At 43.9% G+C, this 24107-nt stretch overlaps 2 protein-coding genes across 5 annotated transcripts in view; both read left to right on the top strand.

The window, feature by feature from the left end:
- Window positions 1–5276, top strand: part of PPM1D (protein phosphatase, Mg2+/Mn2+ dependent 1D) — a 70963-nt gene extending 65687 nt beyond the window's left edge. Inside the window, exon 6 of the mRNA XM_055002062.1 lies at window positions 3754–5276. Coding sequence (XP_054858037.1) covers window positions 3754–4305 — 552 coding nt within the window. The 3' untranslated portion in view covers window positions 4306–5276. The remainder of the gene's footprint in view (window positions 1–3753) is intronic.
- Window positions 5277–9326: 4050 nt separating this feature from the next.
- BCAS3 (BCAS3 microtubule associated cell migration factor) overlaps window positions 9327–24107 on the top strand; it is a 745665-nt gene continuing 730884 nt past the window's right edge. For all 4 annotated transcript variants that reach the window (XM_055001162.1, XM_055001161.1, XM_055001160.1 and 1 more), the window contains exons 1-5: window positions 9327–9386; window positions 15015–15102; window positions 18235–18289; window positions 18606–18681; window positions 20220–20326. In XM_055001162.1, coding sequence (XP_054857137.1) covers window positions 15032–15102; window positions 18235–18289; window positions 18606–18681; window positions 20220–20326 — 309 coding nt within the window. In that variant the 5' untranslated portion in view covers window positions 9327–9386; window positions 15015–15031. The remainder of the gene's footprint in view (window positions 9387–15014; window positions 15103–18234; window positions 18290–18605; window positions 18682–20219; window positions 20327–24107) is intronic.

Below are 24107 nucleotides of genomic sequence, written 5' to 3'. Positions count from 1 at the left end.
TCGAATGTTATTATTATTAACTTTTAGTAATGATCTCTGCACAGGTATTCCACTCCCCCTTGCTTTTGTGTTGGTTGAGGGAGGCCAGATAGGATCCTGTCAGGGGCTGTATTTGGTCCTGGGAATGGCTCAGTTTCTGTTGGGAGGAAGGAGAGACAGTATGGTATAGTGATTAGAGTGTCAGACTTAGGACTACAGAGATCCGAATTCAGATCCCCACTCAGCCCTGAAGCTAACTAGGTAGCCATGGGCCAGACCCTTTCTTTTGACTTAGGCTACCTCACAGGGTTGTTGTGAATATAAAACTGGGAAGGGGAAAGCTTGTACGCTGCCTGGGTGCCCTGGAGGAAGAGTGCGATAAAAACGTGTTAGGCAGATTATTATCTTGTCTGGCTTTAGCCATGATCAAGTCTTCGGAGAAGTGGCTTAGAAATTTTCTAAATATGACAAATAAATAAATGTTCCCCAAACTTCTATAGTTGAAGCACACTTTTTGGTCACATGATACACTGTCATGCCTGAAATGTTTTACTTTTAGAGGGTGTAAGGCTAAGAGTAATACTTGAAGACAAAGTAATTCCATGGGAGAGTGAATAAATGGTCCTCTCATTGTCTCCAGCAAAGGCTGATTGGAATGAAGGACAGCCGCAGCAGTGACTCTTTCAAAATTGCGGTGGGCAGCCTCCTTTGCAGATACTCACAGATGCCACTAAGGGTTTCATTAATCTGTTTCTCATGGCATGCTGACTATTCTCTCATGGCACACTGTTCCCATTGTGGCCTTGGGTCAAATTATTATTATTATTATTATTATTTAGCTTTTTGAAGCATTGTAGGACCCTGCAAAACCTATTTGAACCAAGACCGTACCAGGACACGACAGACAGCCTGTAAGCAGCCTTGAACGGCTTTGAACCCATGGCTGCTGCATTATTTGAGAGGCAACATAGGGTGTAGAAAAGAGCAAGAGTCCAGTAGTACCTATAAGACTGCCAAAATTTGTGGTAGGGGATGAGCTTTTGTGTGTCACAGCTCACTTCTTCAGAGCTGTGACTCACAAAAGTTCATACCCTACCATAAATTTTGTTAGTCTTATAGGTGCTACTGGTCTCTTGCTGATTTCTACTGCTGCAGACAGACTCACACAGCTACCCATCTTGCTCTATCAACATAGGGTGTGTTTTCCTTGTTTGGTAGCTGAATATGGTTACGGGGTGTTTTAACAGAAGCCGGTGTAGTTTTGCCTTCAAGATGGCTTTTGTGACGCTAGGCAGTTCCTTGAGTAACTTGGTGCCCTCTGTCCTCAACAGAAAACCTGCAGGTATAGAAGGAAAGGCAAGCGGGCTCAAAGCAAGACGTGGGGCAGAAGGAGGTGGGGCCTCAGATCGTCCCCGGTAATGATCCAGAGGCACTTAATGAAATGCAGATGACTTGGCGCAGATGAGAATAAATGTTATATCACGACAACCAGCGTGCCCGTGTGTGTTTCTTGGGTTGCTGGTGGCAGCTTCCTCCTGTCGGGAGGAAAACAACTAAGCATGTAGAATATTATCAGCATTGCTATGATAACATGACCCTTCTCGCATTATATACAAAAAGCCAGTTTCCAGCATTCGTTCACACTCCATTGGGACCAAGGAACCATGGCATGGCTGTGGCGATGGACTGGAAGGCTAGGACCGCAGGTGCACTCCTGGTTTTATAGTGACTGGGATTGTAATGATCACAGATAGGTATTGCCTCCCCCGGTGTGTGTGTGTGTGTGTGTGCTTGCAAATGAAAGACCCACAACTTCCGAGGGGGGAGCGATACGCTGCAGGTCGTAGCTGGGGAAATGAAACCTGCTACCTAATTCCACATGAAGTAGCCCGCCTCCACTGATGGGGCCCCCAGAAGGGTTTCATGTGAATCCTGAGATCAGTGAAAGGTTTTTGTGAACTTTTGGACACAGTCTGCTGGTGGTCTCCCCACCATTCCATTTCCCTCCTTGCCCCTCCCTGTTCATGGCCAACTTTCCCCCTCCACAGCTGTGGCTCAGCTGTCTCAGGCCCTCCAGCCCCAGTCACAGCCGCTCATGACTTCTTTTTCCCTCCCCTCTACACTAGAGGGAGCAAAGTGTGACTTTTTCATTATTTCTTTTAGTCTCAGCAATGCTAATAATACACAAAGGATTGGCTGTGATGTTGCAGGGGCCTCTGGTCCAGTCTAGATGGGTGCCTGATTTATTTGTTTGTTTGTTTATGACATTTATAGTCCACCTTTCTCACTGAGACTCAAGGTGGATTACACAGTGTGAGATTAGTACAATCAGTATCAAGGACATTTCCATAAACAATTCTGTGCTGTGTTTCCACAAACCTGGGCCCTAGGTGGACTTGCAAAACTTTGAAATAATTTGTAATTGTGTAATAATCAAGTAGTAATTAACAATCACCCATCAGAGCCAGTTTGGTGTAGTTGTTAAGAATGTCAGGATTCTAAACTGGAGAGCCAGGTTTGATTCCCCACCCCTCCACTTGAAGCCAGCTGGGTTACCTTGGGTCAGTCACTTAAGAACAGCAGGACTCTAATCTGGAGAGCCAGGTTTGATTCCCCACTCTTCCGCTTGAAGCCAGCTGGGTGACCTTGGGTCAGTCACTTAAGAACGGCAGGACTGTAATCTGGAGGGCCAGGTTTGATTCTCCACTCCTCTGCTTGAAGCCAGCTGGGTGACCTTGGGTCAGTCATAGCTTCTCAGAGCTCTCTCAGCCATACCCACCTCACAGGGTGATTGTTGTTGTGGGGATAATAATAACATACTTTGTACACTGCTCTGAGTGGGTGTTAAGTTGTCCTGAAGGGCTGTATATAAATCGGGTGTTGTTGTTATTGTCATCATCATTAAAACCATATAAATAATCTAGAGCAGCAAGAACACAAACATAGCACTCGGGCAGGAATGTCTGTCCCTTGTGTTCTGCTTCTGCTGCTGCTTCCAGGCCCATATCCTCTGGAGAAAATGCAGACTAATCCATCATCTACAGAAGAGATGGTCCTTTGTATAGGCTGTAGACCATGGCAGCTGCCAAGCGTGCTGGTGAAAGGTGCGTTTCACGTTTCGCCAGCTACATTCACTTCCTTAGCGACCTACTTTTTCCTTGGTGTTGCAGCCATACTCAGCCATTGGTGCCATCTCTTTCCAATCTGTTCCATCCAACCATAGCAGAAAAGTCGACGTTTGACCTGGTACTTTTCATTTAATCTCATTGCTGCGAACTGGGACATCGACAGACTATCAGATGGAGGACCAAAATTGTGAAGCACAGAGAACTGTATTCTGCAAGCTCACAGCTAGAATAATAAATTTGAGGGCACAAGGCTTTGCTTGATGTCAGGGGAGATGGTAGGACTTTGGTACCCAGGCTAAATTTGATATTAATCGCAAAGCAGTGCCGTAATAAAGGAACCCCACAGGATCGGATCAAGGGTCCCTTTAATTGCGCGTTCTCACAAGGGTCAGACAGGTGTCTCATGGAGGTGACAAACCCTCCCCTGTTTGTCCCCAGCCCCTGGGATTTAGTAGTAAACTTCTACTGTCAATGGGTGCTTCCATTGAATGTTTAGGACTATTAGCCAATATATTTGTAGGGTCTGTATGGAACCCTTCTAATACAGTAGTACGGCGGGAAGTGGGAATCATTGTGCTGGGATGGTGCAAACCAGCTAAGTAATCAAATTTGCAGATAAACAATTTCCTCTTTGTAATTCCATCAGGTTTTAGAAGAGGACTTGTGGCCACGGCTGACATCCACCGAGGCTGTTCCTTCACTTACACGTACCAATACAATGTTGGGTAAGCCTTCTGAGACACCCAATGAGATCGCCAAGAGCAATGCGTCATTACCAGTAATGTTTCCCAAGGATGTTGGTCCAAAGGAAGAAAAGAACGGTAAAGTGCTTGGATTGAGGGGGCGGGAATCACACAGCAAAAGCCCTCAAGGTACACTCTCTCCTTCCAATTCTGGGAACACTAGCATGGACCCAAAGGTCTTCCGTACCCCTCTGAGTGAGCCAGCAAAAGCGCAGGAGTCCGAGAGGACTCTAGCAAGCTTCAAAAGGACATTGGAAGAATCCAACTCGGGGCCAGCAGTCAAGAAGCCCAGGCGAAGCCTATCCCGGAATATCGGCGTCCAGCCTGAAAGTTTGTCCTCCACATCCCAGCACAAAACCTCCAGCAAGCTCACTATGCGCCGTAGCCTACGAGGACAAAAGAAACTGGGGGCTCCACTGTTCCAGCAGCCTAGGAAAGCACTCTGTGTTTGCTGAACGGCGTTTGCAGAGGTGCAATTCGTCCCCCACCCAGTTTGAAGTTGGTGCAGATCTTTGAAACTCTGCAATTCCTCTCTCTTTTTAAAAAAAGTAGAAAAGTCTTTTTTTTTTGAGTTTTCAGACAGCTTTATCCCTCCCTTTGTACTTGGTTGTAATATAACTGTGAATTTTGTAGATGCTATTAGGATTAAAAGGAGTTGCTGTAAAAATGTGTGTAAATTTATATTCCTTCATACAAATATAGTCAGTCTCTTTCTCTCTTTCCCAATCTAACTTCACTTTGCATAATCTTTACAAACAGGGCTAAACTTCTATTGGATTTTTTGTTTGTTTTGAATGATTATCTTCTTTGTGGGGAAAGGTAGGCTAATTTAGTACAAAGTCTTGGATTTGTATACGCTTCATGTGACGACTTCACAACCTTTTTTTAAAAAAAAGTAAATTATTAAACAGAATGGAAGATATGTATTTTCGTAGTACTTAATATGTTCTGCTTGGCAAGTGTGTACTTTTAGAGAATATAATACTAGGTCTATTTTCTTTTTTAGCTTTTAAATTTCTCTATTCAGAAATGAAATGGAAGAGACATTGAGTCCATACACGACTCAGTGGTGGTTCCCCATATTTTAATCACAATACTATGCAGTACTTATTTTGGTTATATTTTGTGTTTGTTTTACAAGATGGAGGGCCAATATGGTAGGGCCCCTCCCCGACCCGCGCAAGTGATTTCCTTCATTAATTCATGGCTCCTGGGAGCTGCTTTTTGAAATGTTCTTCAGCTGCACATCTGGAAATACTACACATTCCTTTAATATGAGCATGAGAGATTTTACTATTTCAACAATGGATGGTGCTCTTGATGGTGTTTTTTCCACCACAAGTTCTTAAGTTATTGGGATGGTTTTATAGTTCTCATTATGTGGACCATGTGTACTTACAATGAAATAAAACTAGCCAAAAACTTACTGGGGTGTCCTGTGTGTACTTTAAAAAATTCTTAAACATTGTGGGCACAATAGAGTATCCCACAGAAGTTACATGGAATCAAGTGCGTGTCAGATTTAGAATCCAAAGTTTTGGTTCCTTCACTATTACAGCCAACTCAGATGAAGATTTGAGTTGCATGCCACCACCCAGTTCTAATGCACCATACCAACCAAGGAATCCTTTAACCAGTAGGCCATCGACCTTTCATGAACACACTCTTCCAGGGTGAGGCTGGCTTTCAACGAGTCCACCTTACATTACGTACCTTTACGGCATCTACTCTCCATTGCACAGGAAATTGAATTGACAGATTGCTGGGCTCAGTCACACATTGGCCGTTTCCACACGACTTACTGGCTTCCGGAACATTGCGCAAAACACCCGGAAGATAGCGTCGTCTTGCGCAAAATCGCGCCAGGAAGACACGATGTTGTGCAAAACTTCCGGATGATAGCATCTTCTTGGTGTGAGTTCGCACAAGACGACACTATCTTCCAGGTGTTTTGTGCAACAATCTGGAGGCCGGTAAGATGTGTGGAAACAGCCATTGAATGTGTATATCACTCAGGACTAAGACTTTGACCTGACGTTATCAGCAGAACATCTGATATGACAATTGCTATGCAATTCATTATTTTTATGGATTCCCCCCCCCTTATCAACATGTATGAAAGTATGTTTTAGTCCAGATTTATTTAAAAGAGCTTGTTAGAAAGATAATTTACTTAACACTGGGCTCCTGTTCTCCCACCTACTTTCTGAAATGTCCTGCTTAAGCTAAAAAACAGGAAAAGATATGAGTGGTTTGGGGAGGAAAGAAGGTGCAGGTGGAACAGATTAACCCTACTTGTCTGATTTCTATACCTTTCCACTACATTTTGCATGCCTCTAGAAGAAGTGGACTGTTAAGATGAGTGTTCGGCATCTATGGAATATGATTCTCCATTTGTTAGTTAATCTGTCATTTCTTTGAACTTCTGTTCTATTATGTGTTATTGTGCATCTTTTTGATGGTATTTGTCAGTAGTTGAATATTCAATGAAACCACCAAATGTGATACAATGTAGTCACAGAATCTGCTATGGGATTATCTGATAGGAAAGAAAGAAGTTTGCTTCCCAACAACACAGGATTTTGGGTATAAACCATTTTAATTTGGCAACATATAAATGCTTCCACCAGCTTTGTACTATATTATCCCAGACACATTTTTAAAATGGAGTGTTCGTCTTGCAGAGTATAATGGAGTTTCACCACCTGTGAACTGCTTTTGGCAGCCCTTGGTTTGCAAAAAGTTGTCCAACTGTGAGGGGTGATTCTTTTCACTTCCTGATTCTAATAAGACTTTTACATCCTTTTGTGTTGGTTCTTATGAAGGCACTCCAGACCTTTCTGTTTTGCAGCCATTTCTGTTTTGTTCTTTTTTCAAGTCACGTTTCTCTTCTTACTCTTTCCCATTTTAGAATCAAGAATCCTCTCTCCATCCAAGACTTCTCCCAAAAGACCTAGTCTCCCTTTTAGGTATCTTCAGACCCACACCCATCTAGTCCTTCTCTAGGTCTGAGACTTCTATGATCCCTGGCTGATGATTTAATAGATCAATGGAAGGAACTCTTTATCTATTGAAGGTGATCCTCCACACTCAGGCAAAATGGAAACTAGCTGCTGATCTGTCTTTTGCATACCTGAAAGTTTGAGCCTAACCTCTGAGCATTAAGAGAGTGCAAATTAAATCTTTTATTTTTTCCACACAAGATACTTATGGGTTGAGTTTAATTTCAGCACAAGAATATATTTCTGAGGTGGTATAGTAATGTTTTAACAAATCTTGCAGATATTTCTGGCTAGCAAAAAGCAGCAATTTGCTTGACCCACCCAAAGTATGTGTAGTGGTTAGAGTGTCAGTTTAAGAGCTGGGAGACCCAGGTTCGAATTCCCACTATGCTGTGGAAGCTTGCTAGGTGACTTTGTGCCAATCAACCACTCTCGAGAGGGGAATGATGTACGCTGCTTTCTCATTGCCAAGAAAAGTAAGGTAAATAGAAATAAGCATAATAGCATTCCTACTGCAATTTTAAGTGTTGCAAGTACTTACAACAACCCTGTAACTGGTAATTTTAATGGAAAATACTTTTCCATCAAGTTGATAATCAGCTTAAAGGAAGAAAGCCCCTAGAAAGAACCAAATTAAAGACACCGTGAGCACAACTAACCCTCTGGGGTAATGGGACAGATGGGGTACAAAGGTTAGGTATATTATTTAAGCCACATTGAAAGAATGGGGGAAAGCTGCCTGTTGTCAGTCCCTGGCAATCAGGTCCCTCAAGCCCTCCACAGTTAACACGCAGCTGTTCCAGTTGAAGTAGCTTTATTGAAATCCATACAGTACAGGTGTTCACCCGAAGGTGGCAATTGGCAGAAGTGACAATTTGAACAAAGGCATAACTAATTATAGGGAAACTTCCTGCCCTCCGGGGTGTCCATTGATATTCTGGCGCGAAACCCCAAAGAGGTTGCATGGGAACAGATTAGTTTAGACTACATGAAGTACAAAGCAAAATATCCCAGTCTCTGGGAAAAGATACAATGTGTGTTGCTAGCAGCTCTCCTCCAAGGACACTTTTTGGTAGAAACGAAAGTACATATTTTCCACAGATAACGGAGCGGCCCCTGGCTCTCCTGCAATTAATATTAGCAATTAAGACACAGAGGATCTACAGAGAATATAGTATATAACTCTGGCAAGCAGCAATGACCAGTACAAAATGCAGAATACAATTATGGCAGGTATGCTGACATTCAGGACACCTGTATTGTAACAGTATTTGTTATGATGTATCATGCATGTCAAAAATGTTTTGTATTACCATTTATAATATAATTTCCCATACAAAGGTAATTTTATTACTATTGCAATATATATGCAATAATACACTAAGGCACTATTGTTTTTTTAATGTTATTAACTTTCATGATCTGTATTTTTCTTTCCATTACTAATAGTAATAATACAATTCATAAAATGCTGTCCTATGCAAAATAGGTTTACTATTAATAACACACCTAATAAGAAAAATCAAAAAGAGTCCAGTAGCACCTTTAAGACTTAACCAATTTTATTGTAGCGTAAGCTTTCGAGAATCAAGTTCTCCTCGTCAGATGCATGATCCAAACTAAAGGTGCTACTGGACTCTTTTTGATTTTGCTACTACAGACTAACACGGCTAACTCCTCTACACCTAATAAGAGTTTATCGCCTGTGGTGTGGAATGTAGCGGGAACTTATATTGAGGACTTTTTAAAACGTTTTTTTTAATTAATTTTTCTTAAAAATTAAATGCTTGCATCCCTTTGATTCCACCACCTCCCCTGCCCCTTCACCCTTGTATCCAATGACCTAAGGAACGACTGGACTCATGCCAAAGTTCCAACATTAATTGCTATTGGCTGGTGGCATGCTATGGCGCAGGGCAGCGTCATTCTACCCCTTTGCCATCTCTATGACTAACATCCCTCCGTACTTCCTCATCGGAAGTGAAATCCACGTTCCGTTCGGCGGTTACTCTAGCCTTTCACCTCTCTGGTTTCGAAGCTGCGTCATCTCGTAGGCCACGCGCTGGCGTCTGCAGAGAAAGAAGTAAACAATCTTCCCCAAGTCGTCAATGGTGGGCGTGGCTTTTAAGCCTCCTGACTCTCTTGAAGCCCATTGGCTTCGGCTTCGGAGCGTGTGATTGGCTCCGCTCGAGGGCGCCCCCCTCATTGGAACCCCGGATGTAAACAAAGCTCCGGTGGGCGTGGCTATCCGGACAGTTGAACAGCCTGTTCCTTCCGCGATGCGCTGTCTCAATGTAACCTGGTTGCAGCGGAGGGAGGGAAGGAAAGAACCACTCAGAAGGGGCAAAAACCCGGGCGCAACCGCCCTTAATGCGGCCATCAGCCCCGCCTGAAAGTTTCCTTGTTACTGATTGGACAAACCAGTGATACAGAGCCCGCCTCTTCCCTCAGCCGATTGGTTGAGTGTTGTGTTGGCCGGCGAGAGGGTCCCAAACACTGTCAGTGAGGAGAAAAAAGCGAAGACGCAGCGGCAGGTAGAGCCCGAAGGTGGGGGGAGGGGAGGCGGGGCCAGCAAGGCGGGCGGGGGGAGGGGTGGCAGCTGCGAGGGCCGTGGGGGGGAAGGGGAGGGGGAGGGTCGTTGGGGGGGAGGGGGCGGCTGAGGGGCTGCCTGTGAGGTGAAACATGGGGGGGGGTTAGTAGTTGCCGCCTTTTCAGGTTGGGGGAGGGGAAGTGCCTGGAGGTGTGCTCGTGTGTATGCGTTGGCAACCTCCAGGTGGTAGCTGACGGTCTCCTGGAACTACAGCTGGTCTTCAGGCCACAGAGGAAATGGCTCATTTGGAGGGAGGATTCTGTGGCATTATACTCCACAGACATCCCTCTCCAAACCCTGCATATCCACCAACATTTCCAGGAATGTCCTAACCTGGAACTGGCAACCTTATAAATAAATGGGAGGCTGAGGATGTTGGCGATAGGGAGTCATGGTGGAAGTGGCGGGGGGGTCAGTCAGCATCGCAGGGAGGGATGTGAAGTGTTCATAGATGGGGACACTTGTGTAGTTACTGGAAGGAAGGGTAGCGAAGGCAGTTGTAGGGACGACGAGGAGAGGTCTTTTAGGGGTGGCTGGAAACACAAGAGTACATACACACACACAAGCACACGCACGGTGCTTTCCCCCCACAGAGTGTGCACAGTGTTGATCCTTTGTTTTATCCTCATCGCAACAATCCTGTGGAGTAGATGAGGACGAGATGAAGAAAGTGGCTAGTTCTGAGTCACCCACTGAACTTCCATGGCATATTGGAAGTGGGGATTCTGGATCCTAATCTGATATTTTAACCACTGCACCCTATTAGTCCCAGTTGGGGGAGGTAGGAAAAGTGGGAGGTGTAGGTAGTGGAGGTGGATTGTGTGTATAAATTATACGTAGAAATAGGGATGGTAGGATGGGGATGTGGAACTTCTAGGACTTGGAAATATGAGGTCATGAGAGATGGGGAAGCTTGGAAATGAGGGATGGAGGAGACATAATGTGTGGTGGCAGAAAGAGTGGTTGAAAGAGTGGGCAAGCTTTGGGGGGAAGCAAACTTACCCTGTTTGCAAGGATTAGCTCTTGGTATTCTCAGTGCTTACACACACACACACAAGATGATGGAGGTGGTGAATAGGGAAGTAAATGGGAGCTGAATATTCTGCCCACTCTGTCCCCTAGCAGGAAAGGGTTAACACCCCTGGACTGACTCCCTGTTTGTTTGCATGTGTGTTGTGTATTTGTATTCAAAGGTAGCTCTGCCAGCTCAGCTTTTGGGTCATTACAAAATTGTGTGGCCCCCTGCTGGTCAGTACATTATATACATTTGAGGCAGGGAGGGGTGGGCTTGTTTTGGTAACTTGGGTGGCTTTGACTAATGCAACTAAAATATTTGAGTTATGTCCTAGCAAACGACAGAAACCAGGGCTGGTCTTAGAAGACAGTTGCCTCATCTCTGAAGCACCTGTGCTTCACAGTGGGCTAGTAGAGTGAACATGAGTAGAATTTGTCAATATTATATGTTTCCTGGAAGGTGTGATGGGGAAATTCCTTCCTGCCACATGAGCTCACTGTTAAACTGATACCCATGTCTCTTGAGAGACAGCTGACCTAATCACATCCCAGGGAGTAGGCAAAGGTGTCCCAGAAATGTTGTCTTATGCATACTGTCCCTTTAATCCCTCATGTGCATTTCCTTCCTGACCACTGGACTACATGCTCAGTAAGGGGGGAAAACTAATCACAATCCCTTTGGAATAAGTGTCCATATCCTTTTCTTATCTCTATCTTCAGCAATTAATGTGTGTTGGTTTCAGAATTCAGGTTGAACAGCTAGTCACGTACTTGCCAGTGACATTCAGCCTGTCTCCCTTTCATTCTTTGAACTATAGTCACCAAATATAAATTCTGAGGGGCCCAAATTCTACATTCAGAAGTCTCAGATGCTACAGCTCCTCCTGGATTGCAGCACTTCCAGCAGCAGATGGGGAGTTGCACATTTAAATGTTCACCTATGGGGAGGGGGGACTACCTTTTATGTAGAAAATCAGCACCTCAGAGATGACTGGACAAAACCATCCTCCCATGCAGGCTAGCTTTCTACGGGTTTGGATTTTTTCCCCTCTGTGAGGAAGCACTCATCTCCCCAAACCTATCCTGTGGGAGTAGAGCTCGTCCTCAGAATTTCAGGTTCTGTTATAGGAAAAAGAGGCTAATGGGCTCTTATATTCCATGCAGGGAGCTACTGTGGTTCACAATCTTGGGGTTCCTTTTCCTTACTTTGGCCTTTCCACCAATTTGTATGAAACATACTGGTGGCCGTGCATTTCTCAAACATCCCTCTTTTGTGAAAAACCCTCCAAAATGTTCGCCCCTTTTTTAAAGGAGGGTTTGTTTGTTTTTTTACTTTTTGTCATTAGCTTGACAGTATTCTCCCTCTTCAGCTGTTGCGAAAACAGGATGTCCTTTGCAATAAGTAGGCTGCAACTAGGTAGTTATATTCAGGGCTTTTTTTCAGGGGGAACGTGGGGGAACGGAGTTCCAGAACCTCTTGAAAATGGTCACATGGCTGGTGGCCCCGCCCCCTGATCTCCAGACAGAGGGGAGTTGAGATTGCCCTCTGCGCTGCTGAGTGGCACGGAGGGCAATTGAAACTCCCCTCTGTCTGGAGATCAGGGGGCAGGGCCACCAGCCATGTGACCATTTTCTCTGAGGGCAACCCTCTTGAGTTCCACCACCTTTTTCCCCAGAAAAAAAAAACCCTGGTTATATTGACATGCCACCATTCCTCTTCACTATTGAAGTAAAAATGCCAGTTACATTCCCATAGCACTTTATTAGGGTTCTGTCCCATGTATGAGGTCTTGAAAATCATAGTGCTTCCAATAACAGGTGGGTATGAAGGCAGTGGCTGGTTACTGCCAGGCAGTAGTGGGCATAGCTTGTTTGCCTCATACCCCGTCAAAAGTACAAGCTTTTCTCTCCTTGTGCCATGCCATCCTGTGCACTATGAAGAAGCTGTAACTCCGTGGCAGAATACCTTCCTTTGCATGCACAAGGTCCCAAGTTCAATCCCTGGCATCTCCATTTGAAAAGATCTCAGGTACCAGGAGCTGGGTCGGACTTTCTTTGCCTAAGATCCAAGAGAGCGATTGCCTGTCAGCGTAAACAATGCTGAGTTGGATGGGCCAAGGAACAGTAAGAGTAGCTTTATATATGTGTACCTTCCTCAGATTGTAGCTGATACCTGTCACATGCTAGAACAACAACCTTGACAATAGCTGTCTCATGTTTGGCAATACAGGAGTGAGCTGCTCATTGAAACAGAGGCAAAGGCTGTATGCAGGACCCTCAAGCTGCTAGCTTGGTTGTGTTGCTGGGATGGATCTAACTAGAGTTTGCTGTTGCATCTGAAAGTTGGCACTGCTCCTTTTTATCTTTCCCTGATGTTTTTTGCCTAGGGGAGGAGGAGCAAAAGCCTAAGAAAATGTGTGTGCTTTGCCAATAAGTCAACAAAAAATAATAGCCCTTAGATTAGCTTGCCTGCCTGCATGTCTTCTGTGAATCCTTTGTTGTCTCAGAAGAAAGGAAGCTATACTTTTTGTTAAGACCAACTATAACAACTGAATTGAGTGTGCGTGCTTTTGAGTTCTCCAGAACGTTTTCATCAAGCTGGATGTCTAAAGCAGGGGCAGGGAGTTCTCTTGGACCATAATCTCGCGATATCATAATCACTATCTTGTGTATCCCTCTGTCTGTAAACTAGACTTTGACAAATATTCTTCAGTTTTAGAAGCCATTCTCAAAATTTAGGACCTATGCTGATACTATGTTATAATGTACTGCTGTAAGTTGATTTATTTCTGGACAGTTACTTTAATTACTGTTCATTTTATTTTGCTGTTAACCACACTGGACAGATTCCTCTGGAAAGGCAGGAAAGGCACAAAATTAAACAGCATCCAAGCCATCTCTGAAGCTGCAGTTTAGTAGAGGGAGTTCTGACGGGAAAGTGAAGCAGTGGAGTGCTGCCTCATCTTATCCTGCTCCCGTAAGCTGCGTGCTGAAACGGCTGGCAGAACAGACGGAAATGCTCTGTGGCTGAGGGACCGCACTCCCAACTTGTCAGGGAATCACGAATACAAAATGTGAATCTGCCGCTGTGTTAAGATGTTCAGAGGTTAGGCAGGTAGCAATCAGGGACTCTTGTCTTTTGAACTATGGAACACTCCCTGTGGCATGCCCGTCTCACATACTCACTTTTTTCTGTGAAAAATATTTTACATCTTTGATATTGCTTTAATTTATGGATAACTTTATCTACAGTGCTGCTGCTTTTTGAATTACATGGGATGTTTTTGTTTGCTTTCTGGTTTTGTATTATTTTGTAAATGTAGTGCAAGCTGCTTTGCACATGGATTTAATGGAAAGGTGGGACATGCAAATACCTGCCTTCTCTTTGCACACATAGGTATTCAAAGGAAGGGACATGCCTCAATAGCCCAGTATATGCTCAGCACATGGATAGTCCCAGGTTCAATCCGCAGCACCTTCAGTTAAAAGGGTTGCTGGTGTCTGGAGACTTTCCTTTGCTTTCCTGGACAGCTGCTTCCAGTCGGAGCAGGCAGTATGTAAACCAGTTCTCACCAAGTTATTATAGCCGTTAAGGATCATCTCCAAGCAACCAGACAAAGCTCGACAAATCCCAGGCGCCAAGGTACCATGGTGCCTAGAAATTTTATTGTGGTGCCCAGTATTTTTAGCAGTCATTTATCATAGTGTCTCTTGGTGATTTTCCATAGAAGCACAAAGCTTATTTAGGTGAGGAATAGAGGTTAGCTTTTTGTTATGACGACAAATCAGGGTTACTTCCATATTTATTTATACACTACATTTTTGTTACAATTTTTTGAAGCAATAATGAGCAAATAAGTTCATTAAAATATAAAATCTTGGAAGCTGAAAAATAAAAAACCTCACAGCACAAAAAAGGAAAATCAATACATAATCTGGTTCTCTCCCACTGCAGGCTGTATTAGAAAAAACATATACATGGCCCTAGTTTTAGGTGGGTAGCCGTGGTGGTCTGCAGTACAGCAGCAGGATTTGAGTCCAGTGGCACCTTAGAGACCAACAAAATTTTCAGAATCAGAGCTCCTTTCTCCAGTGTCTGAAGAAGGGATCTCTGACTCTCGAAAGCTTATTCCGTGAAAATATATATGGCCATAGATGAGAAACCTAAAATGGGGAAGTAAAAAAAATATTAAAAGGTGGGTGAGCCCTCAAATAAAAATCTGTCCAACGTAATATGCCAGAAGAGCAGGTGCCAGGTTGAACTTCCAAGAGGAAGTGTATTCCAGTAGTGTGGCCCGATTCCAGAAAAAGCCCCGTCTATGCTTGCCACCCAAAATTGACAAATGTCTCAACATAGCGATCTCTTGTTTGCCCTTCAGATGGGCACTGGAGGAAAAGTTTCAGGTGGGCCAGCTGTGTTGATCTCTAGTAGGAGCAAGATTCGGATCCAGTAGTATCTTAAAAGACCAACGGGGCTTCATCAAATCACTCTGAAATGGAGAAGTTGTGAGACCTTGTGTAGAAAGAACTTCAGACGCCTGCCTCCTTCTCCCTGCAGGAATCTACAGGTTAGCAATGGCTGCTGAATCTCCTCGCCGCCCGAGCCGATGTACTGGAGGAGTGGTGGTTCGTCCACAGGCTGTCACGTAAGTGCTTATAGTGTTGCTGAGAGACCCCCATGTAGACCACATGAAGTTGTGAGTAAGAGATGAAGCATGAGGGCATGCGTGTGCGGATTGGCTGAGTGCCAACCTGTGTGTACTTCGGGGATTGGCAGAGTGCCTCTCTGTTGTTTTCTCCATTTATGATATTTTTCAGGCAATGTTATGCTGCGCAGATGCAAACACATAAAAGCGAGTTTAAAAGGACATACTAAAAATACCCGCATGTATGTATAGTGATTATTATCTGTTTCCTGGAACAGAAGAAGGTCCGGCCTGTATCATTATTTCCATATGCTTTTATACTGCAGGTCTTAGGAAAGGATATTCTGTGCTCTTTCAAAACCTCTGAAAAAGTGTGTTCTGAGAATAGCCGTGCACTAAAAATTCTGTATTGCAGGCCTAGCCATGTAGCTGCAATTACGGGCCCAGCAATTAACACAATATCTTTGTGTTGTTGTTTTATGTTATAATCTTCATATGGGATTTGTCTTAATGGCCATAAATCCCGTGCAGGGGCAGACTGGCCGTCTAACTTACAGAGTAATTTCTCAGAGGGTTGCTGCCTTGGCTGGCAACAAGGTACAAGTATATCCAACCTGTAGTAGCTCTGCAGGGGCCATTTTGTCTATCCTGAGGTGCCTGTGATGGCTACTGGCAATGGCTGAGTGGCCGTGCAGAGCGGGCCTGCAGTACTTTCAGGATCTCTCTGTCTGACTTGCTCCTAGGCTTTCTTAACATCTTGGTCCACCCCTGCCTACATGTAGGATTTTTGTAGTTTTCAACAGATTTTTTAGTTACAGTTCTAGATCTGTGTTGAGATGAAAGTTGAGGAATTCTAATTATGTGGGTCTCCTTGGTAATTATTTTAATAAAACATACCTTTGACTTCTGCCTCCTATTCGTTTGTGCGCTGTGTCTTCAGTGGTACCAGGGATAAAATAGCCAGTAGAAAAGAGCCAGTAGCACCTATAAGACTAACCAAATTTGTGGTAGGGTATGAGCTTTCGTGAGTCACAGCTCGCTTCTTCAGATACAGCTAGAATGTGAGTCCACTGCCCTTATATCTTGAAGACTCACAAAAGGTCATGCCCTACCACAACTTTTGTTAGACTTCTAGGGACTACTGGACTCTTGCTCTTTTCTACTGCTACAGACAGACTCACACGGCTATCCATCTTAATCTATCTCCATGGAAAAAGCCACAGGCTGCTTTGCTATATGGTATTGTAACCCCTTATCACAACAATAATCTGTAACCTGATCTTTAGATTCTGTTGCACAGTTTCCTAAAATTTAAAGTTAGCTTTAGAATAGTTTCTCAACTGTGCTTTCTGTGGATCATCGCTGAAGTTACCAGCTCTTATAACTGGACTAAGCTCTTATAACTATGCCTCTTGCCTTTGAAATTTTGAATTCTTGACATATTCAGCAAGTTCCAAAATTTATTGTCTGTTTAGGAAAACACAGACATGTGTGTACTGATTGTTCTGTTCCTGAGAGAAAACCTAATTTTAAGTCTCTGTGTTTTTCTGCATCAGCCTGTAATAATTTCTATCATAAAAACCCAATCCACACTAGTATGACCAGAAATGAAAGTTAGGGTTGAGAGGAGCAGATTGGACAAGTGGAAATTCCTGAATTCTGTGAAGCAAAGTTAGCAGGTTATAAACAAGGGCAGAATTCAAAGGAAGGAAAAGCTGCTTTTTGACCAGATGCTGGGGCACCTAGAACAGGTTTAGTCTTTACTGTGTAGGGGCTACCAATTGCACCTACCCCTTTCTTCATTAAATTCAATGGCTGCCATTCCTGTGAAGAATTTGATGTTTCAGGGAGGGGAAAGCAAACCTTTGGTTCTGACAGTGGCTTGCCTAAATGTCACCCCTGGAGTTTGTGGGTGTACATGCATGTGTTTGGCCATTTTCACGTCTTTACCTAGCATAAAACTCAGGGAACGAGGACATCTTCATAGCGCGATTTCTGACCTCTTCGCACCATGATCCTGGAATCATGGCGCAAAGACATCAGAAGTCGTGCCATGAAGACGCCCTCATTCCCTGAGTTTTGCGCTAGGTAAAGACATGTGAAAACGGCCTTTCTCTGGAATGTGTAGGCTTTTCCTCCATTAGCACATTTCTGACTTCCATAAAATCAGGCAGTTTTCTAGTTTTTGAAAAAGGATTTAATGTATTGTCAGAGAAGTAGTTACACAGTTCCTATGGGTGGATTATTGATGGAACTGTTGTATTTTTTTTCCTGAACATGTTTAGGAGGCACTTGTCACAAAGTGCGATATTCATTTATTTGTATTCTGCCCCTAAGCCGTTGACTCTGAAGATGATAAACAATAAAGACACAGTTGTAAGCGCAAACCCATCGCAATATTACTAAATTTGAAAACCATCTAGCAGCACATCAGAATTTATTACCAATAAATTCTAAAAACTATTAGAGTTGGCATCCAAGGAGAGGGACTCACCTGTCCAGAAGCCTGATTATTCAAATGGCTCAGTAAATAAGCAGTTTGCAGTGGTGTTCTAAGGCCATTGGCTTCAGCGGACTTAGAATGGTGTAACTCTGATTAGGAAGCCACTGTTAACTTCATAACTAAGTACAAGGTGATCAGATACTTGAAGGTGTATTCCATAAGCGATTTCTTCGGTAGGCTCATGTGGGTGTCAGTAATCTTTTACGGGTACAACTCTAATAAACATGTTACAAACTTATATGTGTATAAAGTCACTGGGAAGTCTCAGCAGGCTGCCATGTCCTAATGTCTATACACACAGTAACTCAGTCTTGACTTAGATGGGGTCGGGTCAGGTGTGTCAGAAGGCTACCTCAGTGATGAATGTATCTGGTCTTATGGACATTCTTGCCTGTTATCCAAGTGAAGATGTGAAGTATGCAGCTCTTAGACTTGCAGTACAATCTTATGCAAAGGGATTCTAGTCTAAGGCTTAGACTGGAATAACTGCATAGGATTGAGCTAATAATGTTGGCCTTTTCTGGACAGGACTTCCTCCCTCTGACATCCTGCAGTGTCAGTTGTACTGAAACACAATTTAAACCCAATGGCTATATTTATGCCTCCATTATGTCCCTTCTCTGCTTCAGGGAGCAGTCCTACATGGAAAGCGTCGTGACATTTCTGCAAGATGTTGTTCCACAGGTCAGTGCCAACTGGCTTACATGTTTTTTTTTTAAAAAATGTATATGTTGCCTTAATCCTGTAACGGGTGCGCAGTGGGTTATGTAAAAATGGTGTAAATAAAGGGAATGGTTGTAAAACTGGTGATTATAAAAAGATAGGCCATTCAGCTGTATCCTTCTGTTTTTAACTAGATTATGATTTGATTGTGTTGTATGGTTTGAATTTTTGTTTGGGCAACATAAAGCTGTTCTGATGTCTATGACTGTAGAATTTATATAGTGACATCTTTTTGCATTATGATCTTTCTTGTTTTGGAATGCTGTCTTTCTTTCAGGCATACAGTGGCACACCCCCAACAGAGGAAAAAGAGAAGATTGTGTGGATCAGATTTGAAAACGCAGACTTGAATGGTATGGCTGTTCTCACCTCCACCCCAATTCTGAATTATCAGCATATTGGTCAGAAGGTCGGACGTACTAGGGGTGAGGCTGAGGCAACACCTGTAATACGTACTTTATTGTAAGAGCTTTTAGATCATTTCCTTTAAATCATTTGCTCCTTCTGGAGGGACCACTTTTTGGTGTGGTGGCAGCAGTGAAGGTGGGTAGAATCAAAAGGTGTTTTCTAGATAGCTGTGCTACTTTGGTCTTCTAAGAAGGGAATCAGCAAGAGGAAGCCAAGCCCCACCAGAGTGGCTTGTTACTTCATATGCATATGCCACTCTCTCCTCTGCATGCATCTGGGTTGACAGCTACAGAACCAGATCACAGGCTGGGCTGCTGTGAATAAAAAGAAGAATCCATCCAGCACAGCAGACTGTTCCCTCTAGTGGCAATCCTGGTCTTTCCAGGAAGCCCACAAGAAGGGTATGAAGATGTAGCTGTGCTCTGTGTGCTTGCTGGCACCTGGCACTCAGAGAGAGGCTGCCTTTGGACATGCAGGTGCCATTAGGAACATAATAAATGTTCTTAAATGTGCTCATCTAATAAAGTCCTTCCAGTACAATATCCTGTTTCTAATAAAGGCATGATTGTTACCTTTCCATACCCCCCCCCCCCAGTCAGGAAACATATATCTATTTTTTAACCAGCCAGTCAGGCCAACATTGACTTTAATCCGATTTTGAACCTTCGCTGTTATAAACGTATGTATGTTGTGGTAACTATCAGCAACATGAATACTGATGTTAAGAGGCCCAGAGGGAAATGTCAGAAGTTCTAGATATTTACCACTAGAATAAATTTGACCTAAGTCAAAGGCAACTTCAGTGCCGGCTTGTAAATATATGCATGTCAGCCTCATTTTCAATTAATGTGTGCTCCCATCATGCCACACATTTAAATACCTAAAGCAAACAAGGAGATGAACATTTTTGTCTTGGCTTCTTATAGTCAAACACTAGAAGCAATTGCCATATCAGGCTTTGGCACTTACTGTAATCTGCATAAATCTATTTTAAGATGCCCTCAACTTTTAGGTACCCCACCACAATGTCTGGCTACAGCTCCTGCTGAAAAGACCCCCCCTCCAAACTGCTACTGAGGACATCAAGGGAAGGCAGGAAGCAGCTCCTGCTTATAATCCCTTCCCCAAGAAACATTTTTGTACCTTGATTCCTAAGTCCTGCTGCGGGTGCCAGAAAGGCACAATAAAAATCATGATCCATAATAATTAAGAGTTATACACAAAAAGCAATAAGAACAGTTAAAAACTGCTCTTCCTTGCTCTTCCTTGCTCTTCCTTTTTAACTAAGGCATTGAAGCTGGGACATTCTGTGCACAAATAATTTGCTCAAAAAAAATCTAAAAATTTAAGCTAATCTCAATAAGAACGTCTTTATCCTCCTCCCCCTTGTCTGTATACTTTCTTGATTATTAGATGTAGTGACATTTGCTCTGGTTTGGTACTCCATTACTGTGACTCCTTGGTTTTCTTTTTAACTTTTTAGATATGTCAAGAAACATGGAGTTGCATGAGATACACAGCACTGGGAATGAGCCACCTTTGCTGCTAATGATTGGCTACAGTGACGGGATGCAGATATGGAGTATACCTGTAAGTACCTTGTTAGCTCATGAATAGGAGTGTGCAAAAAAAAAATTCCCCAAGCAGAACAAAAGAGTCGGGAATCCCTTGTTTGACCTGCTTTAGTGTGCTCCATAAAGATTTGGAGCATACCGACAAACTACCCCCCAACACTTATTTCAGCTGATGGGAGGGGGAGGAGGGAACCCCCTCCTTCCCCTCCCATCAGCTGAAATAAGCTGGGGGGAGTTCAAACCCTACCAAGCAGATCAGCTGCTTGGCGGGGTTTGTGGCTGGCCCTTTAAACTCCATCTGGATCGCGGGGGAAACCCCCTGCACTCTGAGCATCTGAGTCGGGGGTGAAATGCCTCTCTCCCTGCCACTGCGCAGCAGCAGGGAGAAGGCCGTATGATATCACCCTGGTAGGCTGCGCTCAGCTGCTTGTCAGGGAAACTCCTGACAAGTGGCTACGTCGGTGATTTAAATGTCCCTCTTCATGTTGCTGTGCAGCAGCACAGAGAGGGAAATTTAAACCCGGGCAGGCTGCATTCAGCTGCTTGTCAGGGAAACCCCTGACAAGCAGCTGAGTCGAGGGTGAAATGCCCCTCTCCCTGCCGCTGTGCAGCAGCAGGGAGAAGGGCATTTCACCCCAGCAGGCTGCACTCAGCTGCTTGTCAGGGAAACCCCTGACAAGCGGCTGAGTCGAGGGTGAAATGCCCCTCTCCCTGCCACTGTGCAGCAGCAGGGAGAAGGGCATTTCACCCCAGCAGGCTGCACTCTGCCGCTTGTCAGGGAAACCCCTGACAAGCAGCTGAGTTGGGGATTTAAATGTCCCTCTTCATACTGCTGTGCAGCAGCACTGAGAGGGAAATTTAAACCTTGGCACGCTGCACTCAGCTGCTTGTCGGGAAACCCCCAACAAACAGCTGATCAGCGGTTTTAAATGTCCCTCTCCCTCCTGCTGTGCAGCGGCATGGAGAGGGACCTTTCAGCCCCTTGCCCCGTAACTTCCTGAAGCTACACAAATAGCTTCGGGAATCTTTGATCTGGGGTTCCCGAAATGGCCCTGGTATGATGGGGCTGTTTCAGAAATCCCGAATCTTTGCGAATCGGTTCCGATTAGGATATTTTTCCCGAATCGGAAACCCAAAGCACATACCTCTACTCGTGAATGTGTGTGTTCTTCTAGATGCCCTGATTCTGTTTGATAGAGTTTGGGTTCTAGTTGGGGGAAATATGATAGAAGGTGTGGGGCCAGTCCTTGGTGAAAAAGGGGAGCCGCACTCAATGGTAGAGTTTTGTGGAGGCAATTTGAATGAACTAGAGATGAGGAGAAGTGGCCATTGATAGCACAGCAACAGAGTTTGAATGAGAGCATGGAGAAGGTTTTTGGCGATAGGTACTGAGAATCTCCTTTACGCATAAAACTTCTTCCCCCGTAACCTGGAAAGATATCCTGGTGTCAAGGCTCATTGAAAACATCAGTGATGTGCAGCAAAAAAGGGCAAATTCCATTCATTCTGGTTAAGTATTTCTAAGAAAGGGGTTGACTATAAAGCATCCGGTACCAAAATGCCATTGCACAAATCTATGATAAGGTTGAGAATACCGCTTACATCTCTGGTCACCCAATCTTGAAAGTGGTCTCGGAGCAGGATAAAAATAGAAGAATTCTGCTGCGAGGTCTGTTGGCTTGAAAAAGGAAATTAACTAATAGGTCAGTTGTTTGTATTTACGCATTATGGCCAATAGCCATTTTCTGTGTTCAGAGGTGCTGTGCCACTGAATGCCAACTGCTGAGTGGGAAACCATTGGGAAGGGGAGTTGAGGCTGAGTGGCAGAACATATGCTCTGCCAAGCACAGAGCCCGAGGTTCAGTCTGCACCATCTCTAATTTTAAAAAGTCTCAGGAAGCAGTTGTTGACAAGGATTCCTCTCTGCTTAAGATCCTGGAGAATTGTTAACAGTCAGAGGGGATAGCCCAAGGCATCTGCTTTGGACACACATCTGCAGAATAAGCTAAGAAATACTGTAAATAAAAAAACCTGAGCTAGATGGACTGGTGATCTGATTCAGTATAAGGCAACCTCCTATGCTCATGTGTTCCTTCATGCTCCCCTTCTGGGCTTCTCAGAAACATCTGCGTGGACAGTGTGGGAAACAGGAAAGAGGATGCTGGAATAAATGGACCCTTAGTATGAACCAGCACAGTTGCTTACGTTTTATTTATTAACAAAGCGTAAGTAATTAAACATGACATCTTTAATGATGTGGAAACTACTCAGTAGGAGCATATCTACATCAACAGGCAATACCCAGTAGACTAGTCTACAGTCCCTGTCCCTTTGCCAGGGCATCTCTCTGAGCCATTTTGTAAAGCACAGTCCTGCTTTTAAAAAAAACCCTCTTGAATAATTCAGTTTTGCATAGTATGGAAAAATCCAGGAGAGTTGGAGTTTTCCTGACCTCCTCGGGCAGGCCATTGCATAAGAAGCTGCTGTAGCATAGTGCTCAAATGGTTTGGTTGCGAATCATAACTCTGCTGGTTCAAATCCCACTAGTGCCGTGAACTCAGCAGGTGGCCTTGGGTAAGCCACTCCTTTTAATCCCAGCTCCCCAGCTGTATTATAGGGATAATAATAATGCTGATTTCATCAGTGTTCTGAGTCGGCACTGATCTGTCTAGAAGAGTTAAGTATAACAGCACGCTGTTATTAAGGAGGGGGCTACCATAGAGTAAGTGTGTATATGGGTAGGTGGATGTAGGTTTTGCCCAACTACTGGTGGAATCTGCAGAAGACCCTGTTCAGATGAGCAAAGCTGCTGTGGAGCACAGGGAGAGAGGAGGTCCTGTAGATACGAGGGGCCAAGGCCATTTCATTTATTTATTCCTTTGGTTTTATACTGCTTCTCTTCCATTAAGATCTCAAAGCAGTTCATAGCAATTACAACAGTTAAAAACCAATATAAATAATATAATATATTCAATAAAATCACACTAAATCTCACACAGCTGTCCTGTCAGCTATCCAAGTTAGCTCCCAAGAACATGCAGTCAGACTTATATATCCAGGAGACTCAGATAAAACTCAATTAAAATAGTAAAATAAAAATATACTGAGATAAAATCCATGGAGCTCCAGATTACGCATCTGGTCTGGTCGCCAGTCTATCAACATCATGCAGTTTCTGCAATTGTCCAAGAATTTCTTTCACGCTAAATCAACATCCTAATAGAAATTAAAAACCACTCTAGTCCAAACCCCAGCCTATAAAACATAAAATAACATAAAATGTGTGTTATATGCTGTCAAGTCACCTCCGACCTATGGCAATCCTATGAATGAGAGACCTCCAAAATGTCCTATCATTAACAGACTTGCTCAGATCCTGCAAACTGGAGGACGTGGCTTCTTTTATTGAGTCAAGCCATCTCATAGCAGTAGATAAAATGCAAAGTAATTTGCTCTGCCCCACAGCAGAATATTAGATACTGAAAGCACAATGAAATAGTTTTGCCTTGCAGAGTTTTCAAAACATCAGCAGGTACCGCTTAACACAAATGCCTTCTGGCAGTGCATTCCAAAGGGCAGTGCCACAATTGAAAAGTCCCTCTTTGAGGAAAGACCTATGTAGAGTGCAATACAGTTGTCTAGTCTCAATGTTACCCTGGCATAAGTTAAGGTAGCCAGATCAGCAGTGTCAAGGTAGGGGACCATCTTCCAGGCTAGTCTGAGTTGGGAGAAGGCCGTTTTTGCAGTTGCGTTTACTTGCTTCTCTAGCAGGGGTACTGAATCCAGTATAATGCCCA

This window comes from Eublepharis macularius, chromosome 17, assembly GCF_028583425.1.
Source record: "Eublepharis macularius isolate TG4126 chromosome 17, MPM_Emac_v1.0, whole genome shotgun sequence".
Classification (NCBI taxonomy): domain Eukaryota; kingdom Metazoa; phylum Chordata; class Lepidosauria; order Squamata; family Eublepharidae; genus Eublepharis; species Eublepharis macularius.
This window is presented reverse-complemented; position numbering and strand designations above follow the sequence as displayed.